The 22261-nt window shown below is 48.0% G+C and overlaps 1 protein-coding gene across 1 annotated transcript; it reads left to right on the forward strand.

Annotated features, from left to right (window-relative positions):
* The first annotated feature begins 906 nt into the window (after positions 1 to 906).
* Positions 907 to 21927, forward strand: LOC144112702 (uncharacterized). Its single transcript, XM_077645531.1, has 2 exons — positions 907 to 1295; positions 21130 to 21927. The coding sequence occupies exons 1-2, from the start codon at positions 1004 to 1006 to the stop codon at positions 21480 to 21482; spliced, it is 645 nt and encodes a 214-aa protein (XP_077501657.1). The 5' UTR covers positions 907 to 1003; the 3' UTR covers positions 21483 to 21927.
* The last annotated feature ends 334 nt before the right edge of the window (positions 21928 to 22261 follow it).

The raw sequence follows: 22261 nt of genomic DNA on the forward strand, positions 1-22261 counted from the left end.
TGCCAAATGGGAAACTATATCTTGTGTTTCTCTTTTTCTCGATTGTGAGCTCGATCAGCTAGAACCCTAGATTCTGTAAAATCACCATTGCTGCTGTGAAGCCTCCCCCCGGGGAAGTGACCACGCCCACTAGTCGTCCAGTTCTGAATAACTTTTGTTTATCCAAACCTGAGTTTGTGCATTGCTTTGAAAAGGACCCCCCGAGTAGCCATGAGATTGTGCTCTTACTGGTACTGACCTTGTAAGCCACCATATGTACCGTTATTAGTAATTATAAAGGCCGTGTTTGGTGTGTCAAAATGAAATATTGATAACGGTCTGCTGGTGCGTGAACTTGGATGCTGAACTTGATGTCCTATCTTCATTATTAATCATGTTACGCGGTGGCCTCTTTTATCGGCTGGTCGTCATCTTGAGCCTTACGTTGCCCGATCATAGCCGTCTTTGCATGGTAGGTAAGCGATGTTTTCCGGAAGGCGTCATACACGGTCACGTAAACGTTTAGAAAATTTACCGGAACCGTTGCAGTGTTGAGGGTATATCGTGGAGAGCTAGGACGAATGCTATAGATCGCACACGTGCGATATCTCGCTCAGCGATTGTGCAGCTGGTGCCGGCTTTTCGCCTGAAAGTGCCGCCAGGAAGTGTCGATTGTCCATGCAGTTGGCATCGCTGCTTGCCGGCGCACGGCAGTTCCGCGAGGTCGAGATTACTGCCAATCAATGCAGTGTCGATATGACGACGCGTGTCCACACAGAACTGGCAGTGGGGGAGCGGTGGCGAGGCCTCTTGTTTTACGTGTGGATGCCACTCGAGCCGCGAGATAACTCGCTCATTGTTCCCTTATCAAGCCTGGAAACACTCGTTAAAGAAGAAAGGGACTCTATCGGGGGCTCGTGGGCTTGGCTTGACGCCCCGAAATAAGCCTCCATAAAGCATAATCTGGAAGGGGTTGTCGCTCTGTGGCACAACGCTTCGGCCGCAGCGCCGATGCGTACTGTCCATGGAAGGGGGGGCCCTGCCACTAGGCTCGACATCACTTGCGCCGCGCGTCGCCGCGGAGGGCTTCTGGAGGCCCTTCGCGCCCGACCCGGACTCGCGCCTCCACTGCGCCGCGAAGGAGGCATTGCGGCGACCCGAAGCAGCCGACAGCCGCCGCCGGCGGCCCGTGGCCCTGGCCCCGTCGCCCAACTCGGCCTTTCGGCCGGTCAGGGTCAAGCGCCTCTGGTGCTCCTACTGCGGCGTTTCCTTCCTCAACAACGGACAGCTGGTGGGCCACATCCGCGTCCACACAGGTACGCTCTCTTCTACCAAGAATCCGGACGCTTCCGCATAGTCGGCACTATACTGTCTGAGTGTTTGGTATGAAATGAGCGGAACGAGTGCTTTTCCGCGCGTTTGGCGACGCTTCAGAGCCGGCGTCCACAACATGATGTCCGAATTCTGTAAGCGTGCGTCAAACATCAGTTCTGTCCCCCGACAACGTCCACAAGGCTTCTGCGACAGCCTGTTAGCAGTTAGACTGCACCGAGCCTGGGACAATGTAACTTACGTTGTCAGCAGCACGTTGCTCTTAAACTTTTGGCGGGGACAGCTCGCTTGCGCCTTGGTTCGGTCAGTCGCACACGCATTTTCTAATCATTCAAACACTGACATAAGCTTCTCTCTGCGTCTAGCTCGCACGCCGCTGCAGCGCAGCAGTCATGAACGGAGGGCCGGTGAAATTTGCAGTTAGTTGCTTTCAGCGTGCTATAGTCACCGATATTTGCCCTACATCATAGTATATACCACACGTTGTTGTCAGTGGCAGGGATAATTCTTCCCTGTGCAATTTTTCCAGCTTCTTCTCTCTGTACGTGTGCATCGCTATAAGGGGAACCCCGACCCAAGAGGTAAACGTTGGAAAAGGCGCCAACAAGACGAGGGCTCGCAAGCAAAGCTCTACACAAATGAAACTCTGCTGGACATTTTTATGCGATAGCTTAGAAGCCTCGTTAGAGCAAAAAAGCCGGTGTCCGGCGTCAGCTGCAGCATCGCTGTGGTTGACACGGGTTGTAACGTCATGAGGCCACGTCACATGCCACCAGTGTGGAGGCGAGCCTGTCAGCAGGGCCTGGGCGTCGCTGATTAGTAGGAGCGGGTTGTTACGTCATGCATCACGTGGCCCGGTGCAGGCATGCGGTGGCAGCTGCGTTTGGAAATGTGCAGACGTGTGTAGACGGCTCCGCGTATCCGGTTGCTATTGCACTGACACATGCAATGGAATTAAGTGTTCCCCCAAGTTTTTTCTAATGCGTATACCTGTGCTAGGTTCTTAGCCTTCCGTAAGTAACAAGCGCGGCCTCGATCGGCGCCTGCATCAACAGAAAGTATTCACTGGCCTCGAGAAGAGTGTCGATTTTGGCAACCGCAGCATAGAGCTTTGTACATTGTATGCATGCTTCACACATTGCATATCATCATTGGTGCCACACGTTTGTAGCTGAAGCCACTCGACAGCGAATAGAAACTGACGATCCGACTATGACCTCTCCAAGCGGTGAGGTCATAGTCGGAAATTGATAAATCAACAAGACGTGCCTGCTGAACTACAAAAACTGCATTTACAGACGTGTGCCAACAAATAACGGTCATATCCTGCGATAGTCGATCCTTCTATGCGCTTTAAAACTTCGCGCTTTTGCTGGATTAATGAACATGCAAAGGTTCTCGGCATGCTTGGCTTGAGGTTTATTTTATACCTCGGGCAATGGGATGACAATTTCCGGCCGCTTAAAGCGGCTGATATGCGTTCCAGTTGCCAGTGTTTCATACAACTGCCACATAAGTTCTTGTTAACCCTTCCACGAAATTTTATGAATGTGGAGCTATATTTCCTTTTATTTGTTATCTAGCTCTCACTAAGAATACAACGCTCACAGCGCACAAATTTATTCATCACTGACTGACACTTTAACATGTACGCAGGACAGGACATTATGACAAGAACATGTGATGAATACTTGATTGCACAAAAACATAATGAAAAGAACACGCACAAGCGTCCCGTCCTGTGTATGCACGTAAGTGTCAGTCAGTGCATAACCAACTCGCCTAAGCCATAAAGTTATTTTCCATGATTGCCCATCTATCCCCCCCCCCCCCCCCCCAAGAAAAAGTTTACGAAATATTTAAACAGATCATCTATTATAATGTAACCAGCGACAAAAACGGGGACACAAGGAGGAGTACACAGGACAGCGCTGGACTAACAAAGTTTTTATTGAAGAATGGCCTACGCAGGTAACCAAACAACGCATGCGCATCAGGCGCCCAAAACAACCACGTAAAACATAACCAACATACGCTCAACCTTCAGCCAACCTCCGTTATGTTTCATCCACACCAACTAGCCCGCATGGTTACCCTGTGGCAGATCATCATCTGCAGCGGTGACCTGCGCATACGGACAACCCAGCTCTTCGAAACCTAACAGGCGCCTCTACACTGACATTTTTTTTTGTCGCTGAATGTTTTCAAGGCTCAAGGATGTTTCAGAAGACAACAAATTGTTAGTGAACGGTTACTGAGAAAATGTTACTGGGCTGGTTGGTGACGCATATTTTAATAGTTGTTCAACGCTACTTGTTTAGACGAGCACACAGACAGACATGACAGCACCCGTTCTGTCATATCTCTGTTTGTGGTTGTCTTATAAAAATGTAGCTCTGAATTAAAGTTTCTAGAAAAAAAAAACTCCCTTTGGTGAGGTAGGAGAACGTGCTGACATTATGATGCAATCGTAGTCACGATGTTTTACGGAGCTGGTTTCTTGAAGCCTTGTATAATTGGCTGCTAAAGAGCTGCAGTCTTTGCGTTCGTGGATTGGATTGGATTGGAGCAAACGTTATTTGTGCCTGCAGTTGGGCGCTCGCGCGCCCCGACGAGGTCCTACGTCGTCGTTGAAAATCTCTAGAGATAAAATTCGACTTAATCGGGACAAGTATCGCAGAAGTGTGAGGCATACATATAGAGTAAATTGGATAGAGCTACCATGCTCCTGTCTGATGATACGGTTCTCTGATGGCTGTATTCAAAAGAGAATGGGGCTGATAATAAGTGAGGTTTTTCGCTTCACCTCGAGGTTTTGCAGGCAGCAGGATGAAGGGCATTAGACCCTTCTGACCAAAACGGCATTCCTTATCTCGCACCGAGGCCACGGCGAGATTTCGGAATGTGGCCCACCGGGGCTACACATCCTGCCTACATATATAGCTGCCGCCTCATGCGGATGGCAGTAGTCCACTTTACCAGCGCTTTGTTTGTATTGAAGCGCACCACAAACTCATTTAATAAATCTTTTTTACCTAGCTCCATTACATTGTGGAATGATCTACCCGATTTCATAGTTGCTGAAATAGAACCTAATAAATTCAGGCAGTTATTAACAGCACATTTCAAGGACTGAGCTATTTTGCCGTGTTTTTGAGTGTGTGCATGTGTGTTTTCTTATCCTTCTCCGAGTTGTCCTTGAGCCGCTGTGTCTTTCTTGGTGCTGATGCTCTTGATAATGTCGATAATGTTAATTTTGAACATGAACCCTGCACCTTGTATTTCTTGTTGATGTTACCGACCATTGTATTATGTAGCGACTGCTCCCCCCCCCCCCCCCCTTATGTAATTCCCTAAGTCAAGGGCCTTTAAGGGTGAAGAAATGATGATGATATAGAGTGCAAGACGCAAAACAAAAACGCTGTACGCTTGTCAAAGCACAGCGTAGACCTCGTGTTTAGCGTCGTGTGCGCGTGCTTTTCGACCGTGCGAAAACATTCTTGCAAAGCCGCAAGGGTATTAAGAGCTAATCTTATGTCAAGCTGCTAGGATTTGCAATGGGTACTGAGCTTCGGGCGATCACTTTGTTTCATATATTCGTGCACCAAGATTAAAGGCATCCATTTGGCTAGCGGAGTAAACACTTCATGGTGGTAGCTACACAGGTATATATTGGGCGAAATGTGCTTCTGTTGTTGGCATACGAAGGATAGGGACTGAATATTGTAAGCACTACATAACATGCTGGATTCGCACTTAAAATTATGCGTGAAGGGGTCAGGCCTTCAGTTGCAGTCGTGGCTCGTAAGAACGGTTCGCTCGTAAGAACCATCGCCAAGATTTTTTTTTTAAATATCGGTTTCAAATTGAGATAAGCTGAGGCATTTGTAGCCGCAGCTGTTCTTCGGTACCTGCTGAAAATTCCCCGAACATTAGCTGTCAAGGTCGCATTTTTTTTTATTCCTCACGCGGCGCATCGTCAGCGAAGTGGCCATAATAATAATATTAATTGGTTTTTGGCGAAAGGAAATGGCGCAGTATCTGTCTCATATATCGTTGGACAGCTGAACCGCGCCGTAAGGGAAGGGATAAAGGAGGGAGTGAAAGAAGAGAAGAAGAAGGAGGTGCCGTAGTGGAAGGCTCCGGAATAATTTCGACCACCTGGGGATATTTAACGTGTACTGACATCGCACAGCACACGGGCGCCTTAGCGTTTTTCCTCCATAAAAACGCAGCCGCCGCGGTCGTGTTCGAACCCGGGAACTCCGGATCAGTAGTCGAGCACCCTAACCACTGAGCCACCGCGGCAGGTGCGAAGTGGCCGGCGATCAAAAATATGTCTAACGCCGTGGTTCAGATAGGAGTTCTGGTACTGAGCCCCTGCATCGAAATGCTACCACGCAAGCCGCATTTCGGTGGAGGCGAAATGTAATAACGCCCGTGTGCTCAAATTTCAGCGCAAGCTAGAATCACTTCGGGTTCCGGAACCTTTAGTCGCCCCTCGGCTCTGCCATACATTAACCATTAGAAACTATACACTCTAAACAGAAAGGACTAAAAACGGAAAGGAGTGCGCTAGAGGAGAGCTTACTTCCTTCTTACTCTCATATAGCCGTATTCGAGTATTCGTGGCATATTCAGTGCCTCCAGGCTTTCGCTCTTTTTCCCCAGACACTGCGGATTCCCAGTATTCCCAACGCTCCGCCCAGCAACACGTGTCATGAGCCCCCATTTAAGTGCGGTTGTAGCGTATAAATCTTCTTAACGGAATAGATCTTTGCGATTTCCAAGATTAAGTGACTTCCAGGAGCAAGCGAATAGCGCCAACGTTTATAGATAAATAGCGCTTGGTGCTGTCTTTTTTCTCCTCGGTCTATGTCATCTTCATGGCGCTCAAATATTATGAATGTGGAGACCTTGGCGACGCTGTTTGCTTTATATATGATTTCTATGTGCATGCGCAATGACTCAGTGAGATGTGTGCTCGGAGAAATTTCGCGTTTCTTCTCATATGAATTTAGTGTTCTCGGCTTTGGAATTGTCGGCGAAACGTGTTTGCAGACGAACTAGTTTCTACAAATTTAACCACACCCGCCCCGCTGTCAGTGGTGCTCGGCTGCTCAAAGGTTTCGGTTTTTATCCCGGCACTGTCACGTCATCAGGTACGAAAGAAGCACACGGGGTAAAAATAAATACAGAGCACTCCACTGTGCCACACCGCATAGTCAGCTATGCTGCTTTGGTGCGCAAATACAAACCAAATTTAACCATCGTGCGGCCGCTCATTTACGTAAACAAGTGATTTTCTCTTTTCCGCCTCAGTAAACAACCCTCGCGTGGAACCTGCGTTCACTGAATTACGTAACTCAAGAATTTTATCGACGTGTGACCTGCCATGCGGCGCATTTGTAGCCGCGCGCTTTGACCTTACCCAAGCTCTGCACGAGCTTTAAGCGTAGCGGCGTCTTGCAAAGCGTACCATTTCGGTGTGAACACACGGGCGACGCCGACAACGCCCAGCCGCTGCTGAGAGGGATGAAGGCACAATGAGGCGTTGGTGCTGACTATGCTGCAGTTTGTCATACCACGCGGACATGAGCCGAGTTTGGAGGTCTGTCCGCTGGACAACTCGAAGAGAGAGAGAGAGACAAGTGGTAGAGGAAAGGCAGGGAGGTTAACCAGTAAAATGTTCCGGTTGGCTACCCTGCACTGGGGGAGAGGGATGAGGGGGCGTAAAAGAAGAAGAGCAATGTGGTCAGTATCCAGCACGACAAACAATGGCAAGCGCACTGTAAGTCACAGGCCGCCGCAGCTGTAGCCTGCACACCTTGAGGGCTGCCGACTGCTGCGACCTGAGTAGAACAGATCGAGGGCCTTCCATATAAGGCAGCGCAGACGTTTCGGTGCCAAGAAAAGCTGCTTGCTGTTGAGGCTGATAATGTTGATGACCACATAAGCATCGGACTTCCTCTCGGAAGGATGAGGCTAGATGAGGCACTGTGATCTCACGGTGGTAGTGAAACCCAAAGAAATCTCGTAATGTGGTGAGCAGTTGCTGCCACAGATGGCGCTGTGATCTATGGGCGGTTGCAGACCCCACGAAATCTCCAAACGTGATGAGTAAGAGCTAGTGCTCTTAAAAACAGCCATCGAGTACAGCGGCTTAAGAAACGGTTTCTGGCACTCAATATGAAACCTTCAACGCCTGTTCGGCCTTATTGCTTTTCTTTGTGCAGGATATGCAGTGCCATCGAAGTAGAGCTTGTTACATTGAAGATGAAGGTAAACTTCGAGCAGTTCCTGCAGTGATATGCGTAGAGATGCACTTTTGCAGATTTATGTTTTGTATGTCCGACCAATTTTAGAATTTGGTTCTGTGCTGTTTTCTGGTACGGCTGCTTACAAAATACGCCCGCTCGTTCTTTTGGAGCGCGAAGCGCTTCGGTTATTCCTTGGCCTCCTCTAATTTGTGGCCAATAACGTGATTTATCTTGAAGCCCGCATTCCTCCTTTATCATCTAGGTTTCAATTCCTATTTGTTCAGACGTTCCTAAGGATATAATAATAATAATAATAATAATAATAATAATAATAATAATAATAATAATAATAATAATAATAATAATAATAATAATAATAATAATAATAATAATAATAATAATAATATTAATAATAATAATAATAATAATAATAATTGGTTTTTGGGGGAAGGAAATGGCGTAGTATCTGTCTCATATATCGTTGGACACCTGAACCGCGCTGTAAGGGAAGGAATAAAGGAGGGAGTGAAAAAATAAAGGAAGAAAGAGATGCCCTAGTGGAGGGCTCCGGAATAATTTAGACCACCTGGGGATTTTTAACGTGCGCTGACATCACGCAGCACACGGGCGCCTTAGCGTTTTGCCTCAATAAAAACTGACTCAGATTTACATCGCTCCTTGTCTGTTTTTTGTTGCCAGCCGACTTCCTTTTTTGGAGTCCACTGGCCTAGATTTCATACCCCGCAGGTAGTAATGGCACAGAATTTGCTTGATCCTTTAAATGTTCTTTTGTATAACATCCTTCGGACAAAATACAGTGGGTCCTCTGTAGAAATTGTCTATGATGACAATTTCCCGAAAAACGCTAAGCATTTACCACCCCGCATTTTAAATGGTTTATTAGAAGACCATTTACAAAGCATACCTATTAGCTTAACGATAGCTACTGACGCCTCACAATGGGATGAAAAGGCAGAGGCGGGAATATATTGCCCGCTTCTAGACTGGTCTTTTTCTGTGCAGCTTTCCGACTTCACCCCAATTTTCCAAGCGGAGTTTCTGGCGGTGGTGCTTGCTCTTCGAAAATTAGAGCCAGCTTTCTCTCCAGTGGCTGTCATTACAGACTCTCTTTCTTTGTGTTCGTTCCTTGTTTCGGCTGTCGATTCGCCAATCTTAAACACCTTCCATTCATTACTCCCTCCGCATTTGACCCTTGTTCACGTGATATGGGTGCCAGGTCATAGCGGTGTGACAGCCAATGAAGTTGCGGACTGCCTGGCGAAGGCGTCCATGAATGCCCCCGTGCTTCCTATCGTTCCTGCTACAGCGTACATTACAGCAGCAAGGTTTCGAAGACAGAATTTGTTAAGAATAACAACTGGATCTCTTTTAAGATGTGATGATTTCCTGCAACTGACGTATTCATGGAGCAGGCAATCATGCCATTCACGGCAGCTTGAGGTATCTTTATCAGAGCTCCGCTGCCGGATCCCACCCTTAAATTTTTATTTGCACACGTCTTGGTAGGCGCTTAATCCCGTCTGCGTATTCTGTGGTGAACACGAAACCATAGACCATATTTTGTTTTGTCGCCGGTGCACCATGATGAGAAGACGGTTTTTAGAGAAACCACTACAACAGCTTGGCCTTTGTTTGAGCAGCCCAGTTATGTCGTTTGGAGCCACCATACTTGGGTACAGCTATATAATTTTTATTCTTACTATTATCAATATCACTTAACCACTCGGTTGTAAACATCAGTCTTGATCTCCTGCGTGCGTTATGCATTTCGTTTCATTTCGCATAATTATCTGAAATAATCTTCTGTGCCACAATTCTTGGCCAATCCCCATATGTGGGCATGTATTTTGCGAGGCTAACAACCACAATGCACCGAAATCCAGCTTGTTGCCGCAGCCGCTCCTTCATGCCGTGCTAGAGAACATAGAAATATGCGCTTGTTGTGAGCGTAATTTCTGTTTAACTAGGAAATATATTTAAGTTGGGCATGTAGCGCGCTGGCATTGCTGAATCACAACTCAACGGAGCTTTCATCTTGTAAATTAGCAGTTAAGTGCAGCAGCTTCAAAAGCAGTCAATATAAATACGGGATGTGGTTTTTTTTGAATAACTACCTGCTGCAGCCGTTTTCTGTTTTATCCTCGCCCGATTTTCACGAAAAACAAAAATGAAAATTGGTTTTTGAGGAAAGGAAACGACGGAGTAGCTGTCTCACATATCCAGGTGGACACCCGAATCTACGCCATCCATAGCGTGATAATAATTGGTTTTTAAGGAAATGGCGCAGTATCTGTTTCATATATCGTTGGGCACCTGAACAACGCCTTAAGGGAAGGGATAAAGGAGAGAGTGAAAGAAGAGAGGAAGAAGGAGGTGCCGTAGTGGAGGGCTCCGGAATAATTTCGACCACGTGGGGATCTTTAACGTGCACAGACATCGCACAGCACACGGGCGCCTTAGCGTTTTGCCTCCATAAAAACGCAGCCGCCGCGGTCGGGTGCGTTTTTATGAAGGGCTCCTTAATAATTTCGGCCACCTGAGGATCTTTAACGGGGCGCTCGGCTACTGATCCGGAGTACCCGGGATCGAACCCGACCGCGGCGGCTGTGTTTTTATGGAGGCAAAACGCTAAGGCGCCCGTGTGCTGTGCGATGTCAGTGCACGTTAAAGATGCCCAGGTGGTCGAAATTATTCCGGAGACCTCCCCTACGGCACCTCATTCTTCCTTTCTTCTTTCACTCCCTCCTTTATCCGTTCCCTTACGAGTTACGGGCACAGGAGAGGTAGCTTTGCCCGCAAGCTTCTCGAATGCGCAGGTATTTTGGCGCGATGTACCCTAAATTTGTTAGGGCACAGCACCGAGGCTGTTTTAGAAATTATAAAAAAACTGATATGGACGTTACTTACGATGGACTACACACCTCACAATAATTAAGGAGCCTAACAGTAATAGTTAAAAAGTTAGCTATTCAATATAAGTTAACCAGCCTGCTAGTTAGCACGTATTAGGTTTATTCTGATGTGCTAGATCGTTGACAATGATATGCCGAAAAAAGCGCTCTTCTTACTCAAAAAGATTATTTTTTAACGATTGTGTAAAATCTTAGGTGATGCACCCTGTACATGCAGTCTCCATTCCTTTGCCAGGCTGATAAACGGGGCCTCTGTACAAGACGAAAGCCCACATAGTCAAGGGCCGGCGTCAACGTTTGCCTTGACCAGGAGTTTAACTGGTGTCATTTACTCATTAGGAAAGCGAGAAAGAGAAAGTCAGTTTTATGTTTTCAACTGCGGCTTTGTTTTTGTTTGAGTTCATTAACTGCTGCAAAGCCCTTATGGAGGCGTTCTGCTGCTGCCAGTGATAAAGTCACTGGATCAGTTTTCAGAGTACCGCAATCCTTCTTACCCAGTTACCGTAACTGAAAGCTTCATGGCTGGCCCTGACTGATGTTCCTTACACTGCAATCGCATATGTGTTTTCCTGCATATCCGCCTTCGCAACGTCGTTATTATAAGTGACATATAGTTGTGTTCAGTTGGCACAGCGAAATTTGGAGATGACATGAAGGGATACTCAGAGTAAACGGGAAATTATATATATTTGAATCGTTGAAACAGCCTATTGTGCCTGTATGCGGGTACTACAAGAAAGACCAGAGGCTTTGGAAGTCCCTGCAAATGAAGCTATTCGCTGATTTGCCCACGGCAGCCATATTTATTCTAAGCACGGCGGTGCGGGGAAAAGGAGCGTGGTGCTCTGAAGACATGGCTCCAAAACCAGCCATCTGGGCCGCGACACATTGCAGTTCCCACAAGGGGCCAAACAGTGATAATGCGAGGGTGCCACCTTCACTTTTAAAGGAGTTGAAAAATACGCCAGTGGCGCAATCCCGGCCACAGCTGCAATTTGAAAGCAATCTTGCCTTTAGCATTTCATAGTTTCGCGATGACAAACCCATATTCAGGACCGCCGCGCAGAATTCCTGCACGACAAAAAGAAGCCAGTCGTTGAAATTTTTCTTCTTTCCTAAACAAGAAGCTAATTACGAGAAAAAATTATTAGCTCTAAACTTTTTATACCTGGTTTGTTTAATAAAGTTAAACATTTAAAAGGCGGTTTCGCTTACTGTTGTGATTTTCTAGCGGAATAATACCCGCGGCCGCGGACTATGGCCCACTGTTGGGAGCTGCTGTTTTTTTTTGAAGTTGTAACCTACTATAGTGTCGCAACTTACTATCACTACTGTTTTAAAATTCACTTTAATATCGGCGACTGTTCAACAACGCCTCCTTATTTCAGAGCCAGACGGATAAGGCAGTTCAGGCACGTCAAGCGCTCTCCTCCTACCGTTCCTTACTCTCCCCCATTCTCTAGCCTTCGTGCCTGCTCCACTGGTGTAGTGAGAGGAAGTGAAAACACCATGACTAGCGACATGCCACAAAATCTGCGACCAAATTTTTGTTGTCACTTTTATTCCCCGCACAGCAGCTCGCGCTTTAACGTAAATCATCGCACCCGTTAGTGGTGCCACAGCGCGACGAGTAAATTAACATAGGTATCCAAAGCAATCCCACTGCGAGGCGAGTGGTTGGCTGGCATTAAAGGGGTCCTGAAGCACCTTCTAAGGAGAGTACATAAACTTTCTGAATCACTCCATTGCATTGACATGAACACTTGAGCCATATAATAGACTTTTGCACGTTGCAGAGAACCCACAATCGCGCGCGAAAGATGGCGAGCCCTTTCCAGTGTGTTTATTAAACTCTCGCTCTCCTACATGTGGAGCGTCTGCGTATGTGGGTTAAAAGATGGCTATTGGTTAGATTATTTCAGACGTCACGCAGCTGTCATGGCCGCGGCCAGTCAGCCGCTTCGCTAGGGAGGATTAACCCCCCCCCCCCCCCCCCCCCTAGGCAATTTTGCCAGTGCCAGCAGCCTGCGGTTAGGCCAAATCGGTGGGGCCAGCGGAGGAGCTTCGATTTTCAGCGTGCCAAAAGTGACCAGAGGAGAGGGAAGGCCGTGAAGACGCTGAAATTCAAAATTTCACTGCGGGTAACTCAGCTTCTAACAAATGAATTGAAAATTTCTTGCTGGAGGATATTCGAGAAGTGGCATTCTTTAACACCACAGGCATACCGCAACTTTATTGAGAGCGGCTTTATTTTTAATTCATTTAAAATTTTAGTTTCTAATTTTTATGAACGATTTGCTTCACTTCATTTTTTTTCAACTGAAACTTTTCGCTGACGAGTTCGTAATTTATAGTAAAATTTATTCTCTTCATGATCGCCAAGCCTTTCAATCTGACCTCGACTCAATAACAGCACGGTGCTCCACTTGCCTCATGCAACTTAATCTTTCGGAAACAAAATTTCTCTTTTACAAACCGAATGTCTCGAATTCCAAAATCGTACTCCTTAGTTAACCCTCCAGTCGAGTTATTAACCACGTATAAGTACCTCGGACTTCACCTGCATTCAGACCTAACATGGAGCCACCATATTAACCTTATTCTTGCATCCGCTAATCGGTCACTCGGTCTCTTAAAACATAACTTAAAGCATGTTCCCTACCAACTTCGAACAGGTGCTTACACCCTTTAGTTTGACCTAAAATTGAATATGCTTCGGCTATTAGGGGCCCTCATCAAGCATACTTAATAAATAACATCAAATCATTGCAGAACCACGCAGTTCGTTTCATTTACTCGCGTTATTGACGTCATGCCAGCATCGCAGTATTAAAAAAAGGCTTCAGGAATTATGTCGCCGGAGAAAAATTGCACGATTATCACTTTTTCATAAACTGTAGCATCACTCAACGCTTCATAACGACTTTTCTTGTGTTCTTTCTTCCAGTTTTGGACGACGCGATGATCCCTTTAAAGTTAAGCGTTTGTCGTGTCTTACATTGAACTCTACGTGCATTCATTCATACCACGCACAATAATTTACTGGAGTGCTCTACCTTCATGTGTTGCAACTGCCACTGATTCTGGTAAATTTCACACTCTCATGTCTACCATAGCTACTGCTTAACTGCTTGCGTACTTTGTTCAACATCAATGCATTGTGTTCATTTTGCATTGTATTTCAGTTAATGATATTTCTTGTTTTTTCGTTTGTATGCTGTTGTGTGTATTAATTTCTATTTGCTGGATTTTTTTTTTACTGGCTCCTGCTCTGATCACACTTTTATTTTTTTTTGTGGTTTCATTGTTTGCTATTTTGGTTTATTGCCTGTACACCCCCCCCCTCCCCCCACATACAATACCCTTGGTGGTGATCCTCGAGGGCCTTTAGGGGTATTTATTTATAAATGTACAAATAAATAACTATATATATATATAAATAGAGGAGGTGTCGGCGCAAATCAAAGCGAGATTAGCAGCACCCAGTACCACGCCGAAACTGCCAACTTTTGTGTTTCCAGTCTTGTTGGTACAGAGGCTGGCGAATATACATGACCACAAACCTGATGAAACGGACAGACTAAGTGAGAGGACGGTTAGCGCTCCTATATTATTTACCTGCACAGTTTTGTCAGTAGGCGCTGTACAAATGCTAGCGTCAACCATTCAGGGGCCGACGTCACTAAGATTAGCCGAGGCTGGCCGGTCTTGATGCACCCCGCTTTATGTGGAAGCGGCGAACCGCAGTTCGATGCAAAGGTCTTCGCTGGTAAAATCTTTAGGGGAATCCCCCAAGGTGGAGTGTATTTTTAATAAGGGAGTAGTTACTGTTTGGCGTCTATCCAAGCGCAGGCATTCGGCTACAAAGGAAAGCTTTACCGCTTCCGCAGAAACTTCGTAGTGAAAGAAAAATTCGTCCTGGTCCGGGGTTCGAACCCGGTACCCCCGCTTAACCGGAGTAGTCGCTCTACCAGGTGAGCTAACCGGGAAAGCTATAGCATATGGTAGGGAGAGAGTGAATTTGTCAATAGCTCGAAGTGGTAACAGTGTTGGTCAAATGTTTAGAGGAATCCCACACTGTTCCCACTTCGAATTATTCATCAATTCGCTCTCGCCCTACCATATGCTATAGCTTTCCCGCTTAATTCAGCTGGTAGAGCGACTGCTCCGGTGAAGCGGTGGTCCCGGGTTCGAACCCCAGACCAGGACGAATTTTTCTTTCACTACGAAGTTTCCGTGTAAGCTGTATAGATTTCCTTCGTAGCAATATGGCTGCGCTTGGGTGGATGCCAAAGAGTAATCACTCCCTTATTACAATGGTATTCGCGCATTCCCTGGACCTCTTTCACTTTATCCTCGAGGTCTCAGATCGGAGGCAAAAAATAATGAAATAAAGAACAAAGGAGGGAGAGGGCGAAAAGAAAAGCTGGCATTGACACGCTGCGGGCATATGCGGAAATTCAGAGAGCACTGCGGCTGTGGGAGGCAATACTGCGCTGCAGTCAGCGCACTTACCTTGTCGAGATATGGGGTTTGGTCTTCCACTCACTCCGCGGATGCAGCGCCTTCGCTCGCATGGCCCTCACGACGGACGAGCCCCATTTCGTACCGGCACTGCCACCGCACCACGTGGTCAGAAGTCACTGGGTACGCCTCGTCCGCGGACGGCGCAGGCTTCGCATGCGAAAAACAGGCGCGCGGGTTGCACACTGCTGCCTGAGTGGCAGTATCCCATACGCTTTCATAAGTGCAACCAACCCTTGAGAGTGCGTCCTCATCCTCATATTGTGACTCGTTCCCGAAATAGTGGCTCCGGCCAAAACAAAGTAAAAAATAAAGCAGGACGAGCAAAAGAATGCACGTCCCACTTGCGGTAAGCCAGTTGTGGGAAGCCCCCTACCGCGCCGTCACCATCTCGCTGCTTTCCGCTGTCCCCGCCGCACATTCCCAGAAGCGAGGCAAGTGCCGCATCCCACAACTTCGCCAGCACAAAGGAGTCGATTAATTAATTAATTAATTAATTAATTAATTAATTAATTAATTAATATGTTTATTGTTATAGTGAAATCTTACAATATATGAAAAAATTGCGTTCTTAAACTCTTTCCTGTTCAAAAGGGCTTTTATTCAGAATTGCTGGGTATGAGCCATCCTCGGGCATTTGGTTGGGGGGGGGGGGGGAGGGGAGGGGCGGCGGCGAGAACGCATGTTGTAAATTAGGAAGCGCAAAATTGCGGACGACGGACAGAAGAGACACAAAAAACAGGTTCACGCATGTTTTTGCCGCTTGCTTCGCTGCCCGAGACCAGGAGACCGGCAGCATGGCGCGAAGGGTCTCCCCTTGCGCCTGTCGCGGGAGGCGCTTACCGATCCAGAAGAGGCCTGCGGCGTTTACATGAACCCGACAGGGCCGAGTTATAGCCATGTTGAGTCGAATTGTAGGGTCGAAAACCGGTTACTGGGTTCATGTAAACGCGCGCCGAGTCGGGTCGAGAACCGAGGCACGGCCGGTTGAAAATATTTGCCTCAAGTGGCCGTGGTCGAGGCGTCCGCTCCAGTGAACTCCTCCGCAAGGGGTAGGGTGACTCAACTTGATCCTACCACGATGTGGTCGAAAACGCTGTCGAGTCGAAGAATCGGGTTACTGGGAGGGGGGAGGATAAATGCGAACCTGTTTTAGCTTGCGCCGTCGCGCCTCCGGGACAGCGGTAGCCACTGCTCGCTCGTATTGCACCGTTCGATGCTTGGTGTCGCTGCAGTTGAACCGGTCTCGACTCACTAAAATCGAGTTCACGTAAACACGCACCCGTCGGGTTGGGGTGACCTTAATTAATCCGACCCCCGACTCGACCCGAAGCTATCGGCTTCATGTAAGTATCTAGGTGTCCTTAGAAATACCTTGGGTGCCTGGACTCGCTCTACAGCCCACCCGCCGCTACTTCAGCTGATTATCCCCTCGCCCAGCCGGCCCTTACCCGACGCGTGACGGCAACGATGACCGTCGGCTGCGTAGAGACGGAACTGGGAATCAGGTTTTCCACAATCACGGCGACAACACCGATGCACACACCCGCTGACGCGTTCCTCGCAATCTCCTGCACCTCTGCTCCATCTGCCCTGACCCAACCGTATCTGTTATCGCGCCGATCTCAATTCTTTGTGCCTTGCTTTGTGCCTAGCTGCTTCGAATAGTGCGTTCGCGCGCCGCACACATTGCACCCGGAACTGCAGTCGTGCGCACAGCAGGGCGTCCCGCGACTTGAGACTGCTTGAGCTGAGCTTCCAGAAAAAAGTCACAGAACTGTTACGAGTGGTAACTGGAATGTTTGAGCGTTAGCTGTGCTGTGACAGCAAAGTATTTTTCACAGGCATGTCTCATTTCTAATCTCGCAAAGTCAGACAGCCGGAGGTGAATCCGTACTTGCCCAGGACTGCAAATGATACAGAGGGTTTCGGGGAGTTCTGAGCCAAACACCTCCCGCAGCTGAGGCGGACGCCCGAGCCACTACGCCACTCGTCGCTTTCTCCCCACCCTCTCTCCCTCTTTTTCTTTCTCATCTTCCTTAAAAGTGGAGAGGAAGATTTCTCTCTACACTCTATCCCTTGTCACCTCCCACACTCTCGCCTACTTTCTCTACCGTCTCCCCTAAAAGTGGAGGGGGATTTCCTCTCCCCACTTTCTGCCTTGGTTGGCAGGCGGCGCTGAGTACGCCGACGACGATGGCGCGAGACTGAGGTACGAGCTGTCAAACGATGTCTGTCAAACGTTGCGCTAGACATTAGAATGCACGGTTTGACATTAGAATACAGCGTTTGCCTACAACCGCTAAATAATTTATAATTGAATTTCTTCTCCCATGCTGTTTCGGTTTCATCGGGAGAACGACGACTGTGACGTCAAGTTGATGTTTTGGTCACGTGATCCACTAAGAAAACTGTACTATAATCGCTGACATGTAGTTTTAATTCACTACGACGTTTAATCCAGCCTCTCCCAAACCTGGAATGACAAAAAATGACCTATCAGAGCTATACTACAGTTTTTCTAGTGGATCACGTGACCAAAAAATCAACTTGACGTCACAGTCATCGTTCGGTCGACGAAACCGAAACAGCGTCAATAAGAAATTCAATTATAAATTATTTAGCGGTCGTGAACGAATACCACAGGGAGCTCCATGTATACGAATATACAACGCATCGTTTGAAAGAAAACACGCAAGCAAAAATTTGGTGTGATTAATACTCCTTTAAAGGAGTATAGACACCTAACTTTTGGGTGCTTGCTTTCTTGTTTTTGATGATGCGTAAGGCATTATTATACATGGATTACCACCTGGCGTTCTCCTACGACCGCTAAATAATTTATAATCGCATTTCTTTCTCGTGCTGTTTCGATTTCGGTTTCAACAGCCAAATGAGGACTGTAATGTCAACATGTGCTTACAGGTCACATGAGATATTAAAAAAAACTGCAATATAATCGCTGCTTCCACATTGGTTGTCATTCCGGCTCTTGACGAAGGCTGACTTCAGCACTGCAGTAAATGAAAACGATAAAGCCAGTGATTATATGGACGTTTTTCCATGCCTCACTGGACACAAAAGCGCCCTTTGACGTCACAGCCATCGTTCGGCTGTTGAAACAGAAACTACAACAGCACGAGAGAAAAAATTCGATTATACATTATTTACCTGGTTAGGCGAATATAACATGGTGATTCATGCATAGTAGTGTCTTCCGCATCATTGTAGAGAAGAAAACATGCCACCAAAATTAGGTGTATATACTCCTTTAAGGCTTTCTTTACGTCCTATTTCGTTAATGGCAGGATATCCCATTGCTGTGTTCTACTGTCTCTGTCATTAACATTCTGGCTACATTGGCTACTGTATACGTTTGTGTAGAACTCTTCGGCTACTTTAGCTGTCTTATCCATATTGCTAATCATATTTGCCCTATTTGTCTTTTGGCGCATGCATGTGGTTTTTACTTATGCCTAGTTTCTGCTTCACTGCTTTTAGGCTACCTCCATTCTTTAGAGCAAGCTCGATTCTCTCTATAATAAACTTCCTTATGTCGGCTACCTCGCGCTTATTTATTAACTTCGATAGCTCTGTCAGTTCTATTCTGTCGGTAGGGTTAGACGCCCTTATGCTTTGATGTTTCTTAGTCAGATCTTTTGTCTCCTGAGATAGCTTTCCGGTATCCTGTCAAACAGTCCTACCGCCTACTTGTACTGCGCACTCTGTAATGACAGCTGTCAGATTATCGTTCACTGTATGTACATTAAGATCGTCTTCCTCAGTTAAAGCTGAATATCTGTTCTGCAGTGATATCCTGAATTCCTCTATTTTCCCTCTTACTGCTAACTCGTTAATGAACTTCCTCTTCACAAGGTTCTTCCGTTCTCTCTTCAAGTCTAAGCTAATTCGAGACCTTACCGTTCGGTGGTCGCTACAACGCACCTTTCCGAGTTCTTCCATCTTGAACGATGCCAGGTTGAGCGCATAGTATGAAGTCTATTTCATTTTTAGTCATTGCAGCTCTTCCACGTCCACTTCCTGTTCTTTTGTTTCCCGAAGAAGGTATTCATGATTCTTAAATTATTTCTCTCTGCGAACTCTACTAATAACCGCCCCTACTATTCCTGAAGCCTGTGTCATGGGTGCGCCTACCGTCTGGTCTCCGGCCTGCTTCTTGCCTACGTTCGCATTGAAGTCGCCCATTAGTACAGTGTACAGCGATTTTACTTTGTTCAATGCCGATTCCACGTCTTCATAGAAGTTTTCAACTGTCTGGTCATCATGACTAGATGTAGGCGCGTAGGCCTGCACCACTTTCAGCTTGTACCTTTTATTAAGCCTAATTACGATAGCTATCACCTTTTTCTTAATACTGTAGAAATCCTACGTTGCCAGCTATATCCTGATTAATGAGGAATCCCACACCTCGTTTTCGTTTATCCGCTAATCCGCGATAGCACAGTATGTGCCCGTCCTCCTAGCTTCACTAAGCCATATGTGACAGCCCGCTAGTTCCTCGGACAGCACTGCTATGATAGCTTCACTAGGTAAGTTTCTAGCATTAAGCGTTGCCTGGTTCAGTTTCCAATGGCGGCCTGTCCGAAGCCAGAAATGATTAGCACCCTCCGCTGCGTCACAGGTCTGACCGCCGCCTTGGTCAGTTGCTCCGCAACCGCTGGGGTCTGAGGGTCGAGGGTTAATTGGTTTGCTCATGGAAGGCTGTGGCCAAGTACTACACCAGGGTGGCCAAATCCTGCTCTGGTGAGGGAATGCGTGGCCGGTTCCGGTCACCGATATCAGGCCGCACCTCAGGCTTGGTTATGCATTTCCATCAACACGCGGAGTTTTTTTTAACCCGGTGGAGAATTGCGCGGCACCAGGATTCGAACTCCGGTCTTCTTGCACGGGAGGTGGATGCTCTACCTCAACGCCATAGCCAGGTGTTCCCAACCGCAGGTGGTAGAAATTTCCGGAACCCTTCACTATGGCGTCTCTTATAGCCTGAGTCGCTTTGGGACGTTAAACCCACATAAACATAAACCGAACGCTCTAACTTCAGTTCTGGCAGGTCCGCTCGCCGTCGTAGCTCCGCTGGTGAAGTTTTGGTTTGGTTTATAGGGTTTAACGTCCCAAAGCGACTCGAGCTATGAGGGACGCCGCAGTGGAGGGCTCAGGAAAACTTCGACCACCTGGGGTCGTTTAACGTGCACTGACATCGCACAACACACGGGCCTCTATCATGCTGCCTCCATCGAAATGCGACCGCCACGGCTGGGATCGAACCCGCATCTTTCGGGTCAGCAGCCGGGCACCATGACCACTGAGCCACCGCGGCGGCTGCTTCTCAAGGCGTTGCGGAAATCTGCCATGTCTATATTTTATTACGAGATGGGGTTCACACTAAAGCGGAGACAAGAGTAGCACCTTTATTACAGCGCTGGCCACTTCCGAAGCGCCGTCCGCTGCGACTTCGATGCGGAACAGGCTAGACCTATAGCGGCGAGCAGGGCAACAGGGAAACCAAGGGAACGACGCAGTTCGTCGCCCGGCGCACCCGCGGTCGGCGCCGTTGTGGAAAGCTGGACATCTGCGCAGGCATGCTTTATCGTTGCTCTAGTATAGCAGGTATCATGGTTGTTTTGTCTTTTCTGATGCGGACGGGGAACACACCGAGCCAAGCAGCGCTCAGACAGTGCTACGCTGTGTTGATACAGGCTGTGGGAGGAGCTTACGCAGAGCGGCGCTGCGTGTGTCCCTGCTTGCTCTTTGCCGCTGAAACACTCGCGGCGCACCACGTGCCACGCTGGACCATCGTTCGCACATATGTCCCCTGCTTTAGGTCCGCCTCCGGTAGAAAGTATTTGTGCCAGCACCATTGGAAAACCGCTGGCTTTCGGTGGTGCCATGATATGAGCCTATTGTATATAGCACTCGACTGTCGTTGAAGTACAACAGAGGACAAAACAGCACAATACGCAGAAGGGATAAAAAGCGCACTTCGCCTTTGGTCGTGCTATGAGAAAGTCACGACAAACGTCGACCAGGTAGCCGCCGCCTCGCAATACTTGTCCTAATTCCTCCTCTCCCCGTCTGTGCAGGAGACCGGCCGTACAAGTGCGAGGCGTGCGAGCGGGCGTTCGCGCGCAACGAAGAACTGACGCGGCACCGGCTCATCCACAGCGGTGACAAGCCGCACGCGTGCGACGTGTGCGCCAAGCGCTTCGCCCGCAAGGACCACCTCAGCAAGCACCGCAAGACGCACCTGGACGAGGCGCACAAGCGCGTGCACGTGTGCAGCCAGCCCGGCTGCGGCCACCGGTACACGCGCACCGACGCACTCACACGGCACCAGTGGACCGCGCACGCCATCCGACGGGACACCAGCCACTGCCGCTGCAGGCCGCCGGACGCCACCATCTCCGCTGCCGCTGCAGGACACTCCCTGATCTGATTACCCTCACCACCGTCGAAGCTAGGGGCCGAATCGCTGGCCGAAGACGCTCCTCCGACTGTCCTTTAACTGCCTTTCACCCTAACATCCTGTTCTTCAACCGTGCATGCGCATCTTGGCCTTTTTTCGTTTTCCGCGCTGTTATAGGCGTGCGTGTATTGTTTAGTTCGAACTGCCTCTATTAAATAGCTGGCTCGAGTTTCCTTTCTGCTGGCCTTTCAGCGCACAACTTGAGTAACACAGGCCGGAACACGCCATTTTTGTCCCGACCGGAAATTTATTTCACTGACTGGCTCTCCGTTGTTTGTCTGCGATCGAGGGCTCGTCGGTTGAAACCTGCGTTTCAAATCGTCTACAGGGTTCATTTCCTAGACCTTCATTTCTCACGAAATGAGTGCTGTGAATGCTCAGTAACGTCGTAGTACAGAACATTGTGTGAAACATACGCCACAATTAATCCGGTTCATACAATCGCGGTCTAGTGCTGAGCCTAGGGTATTCCGATGCCTTTTCCGAGCCGATACCTTTCCCGAACTTTGTGACTGCAGCGCGTATAAATCTCCAAGACTACATATGGCGGGAGCCGGATTTGTCGAGCAAGGAATATGTGACGTGAGGCCGCATGATCGCCAATCAGGTGGCTTAATTAAAGCCAGCGGTCAGGACAGCCGCATTCCTCCATATTATGCGGTCGCCGTTGCCTGGGCGCCGTCCTGGACACCAATAGCCGAATCTTACTCCCCTTTCCAGCGTATCGTGATATCTGCACTGAACGACCG

This window comes from Amblyomma americanum, chromosome 1 (assembly GCF_052857255.1).
Source record: "Amblyomma americanum isolate KBUSLIRL-KWMA chromosome 1, ASM5285725v1, whole genome shotgun sequence".
NCBI lineage: Eukaryota > Metazoa > Arthropoda > Arachnida > Ixodida > Ixodidae > Amblyomma > Amblyomma americanum.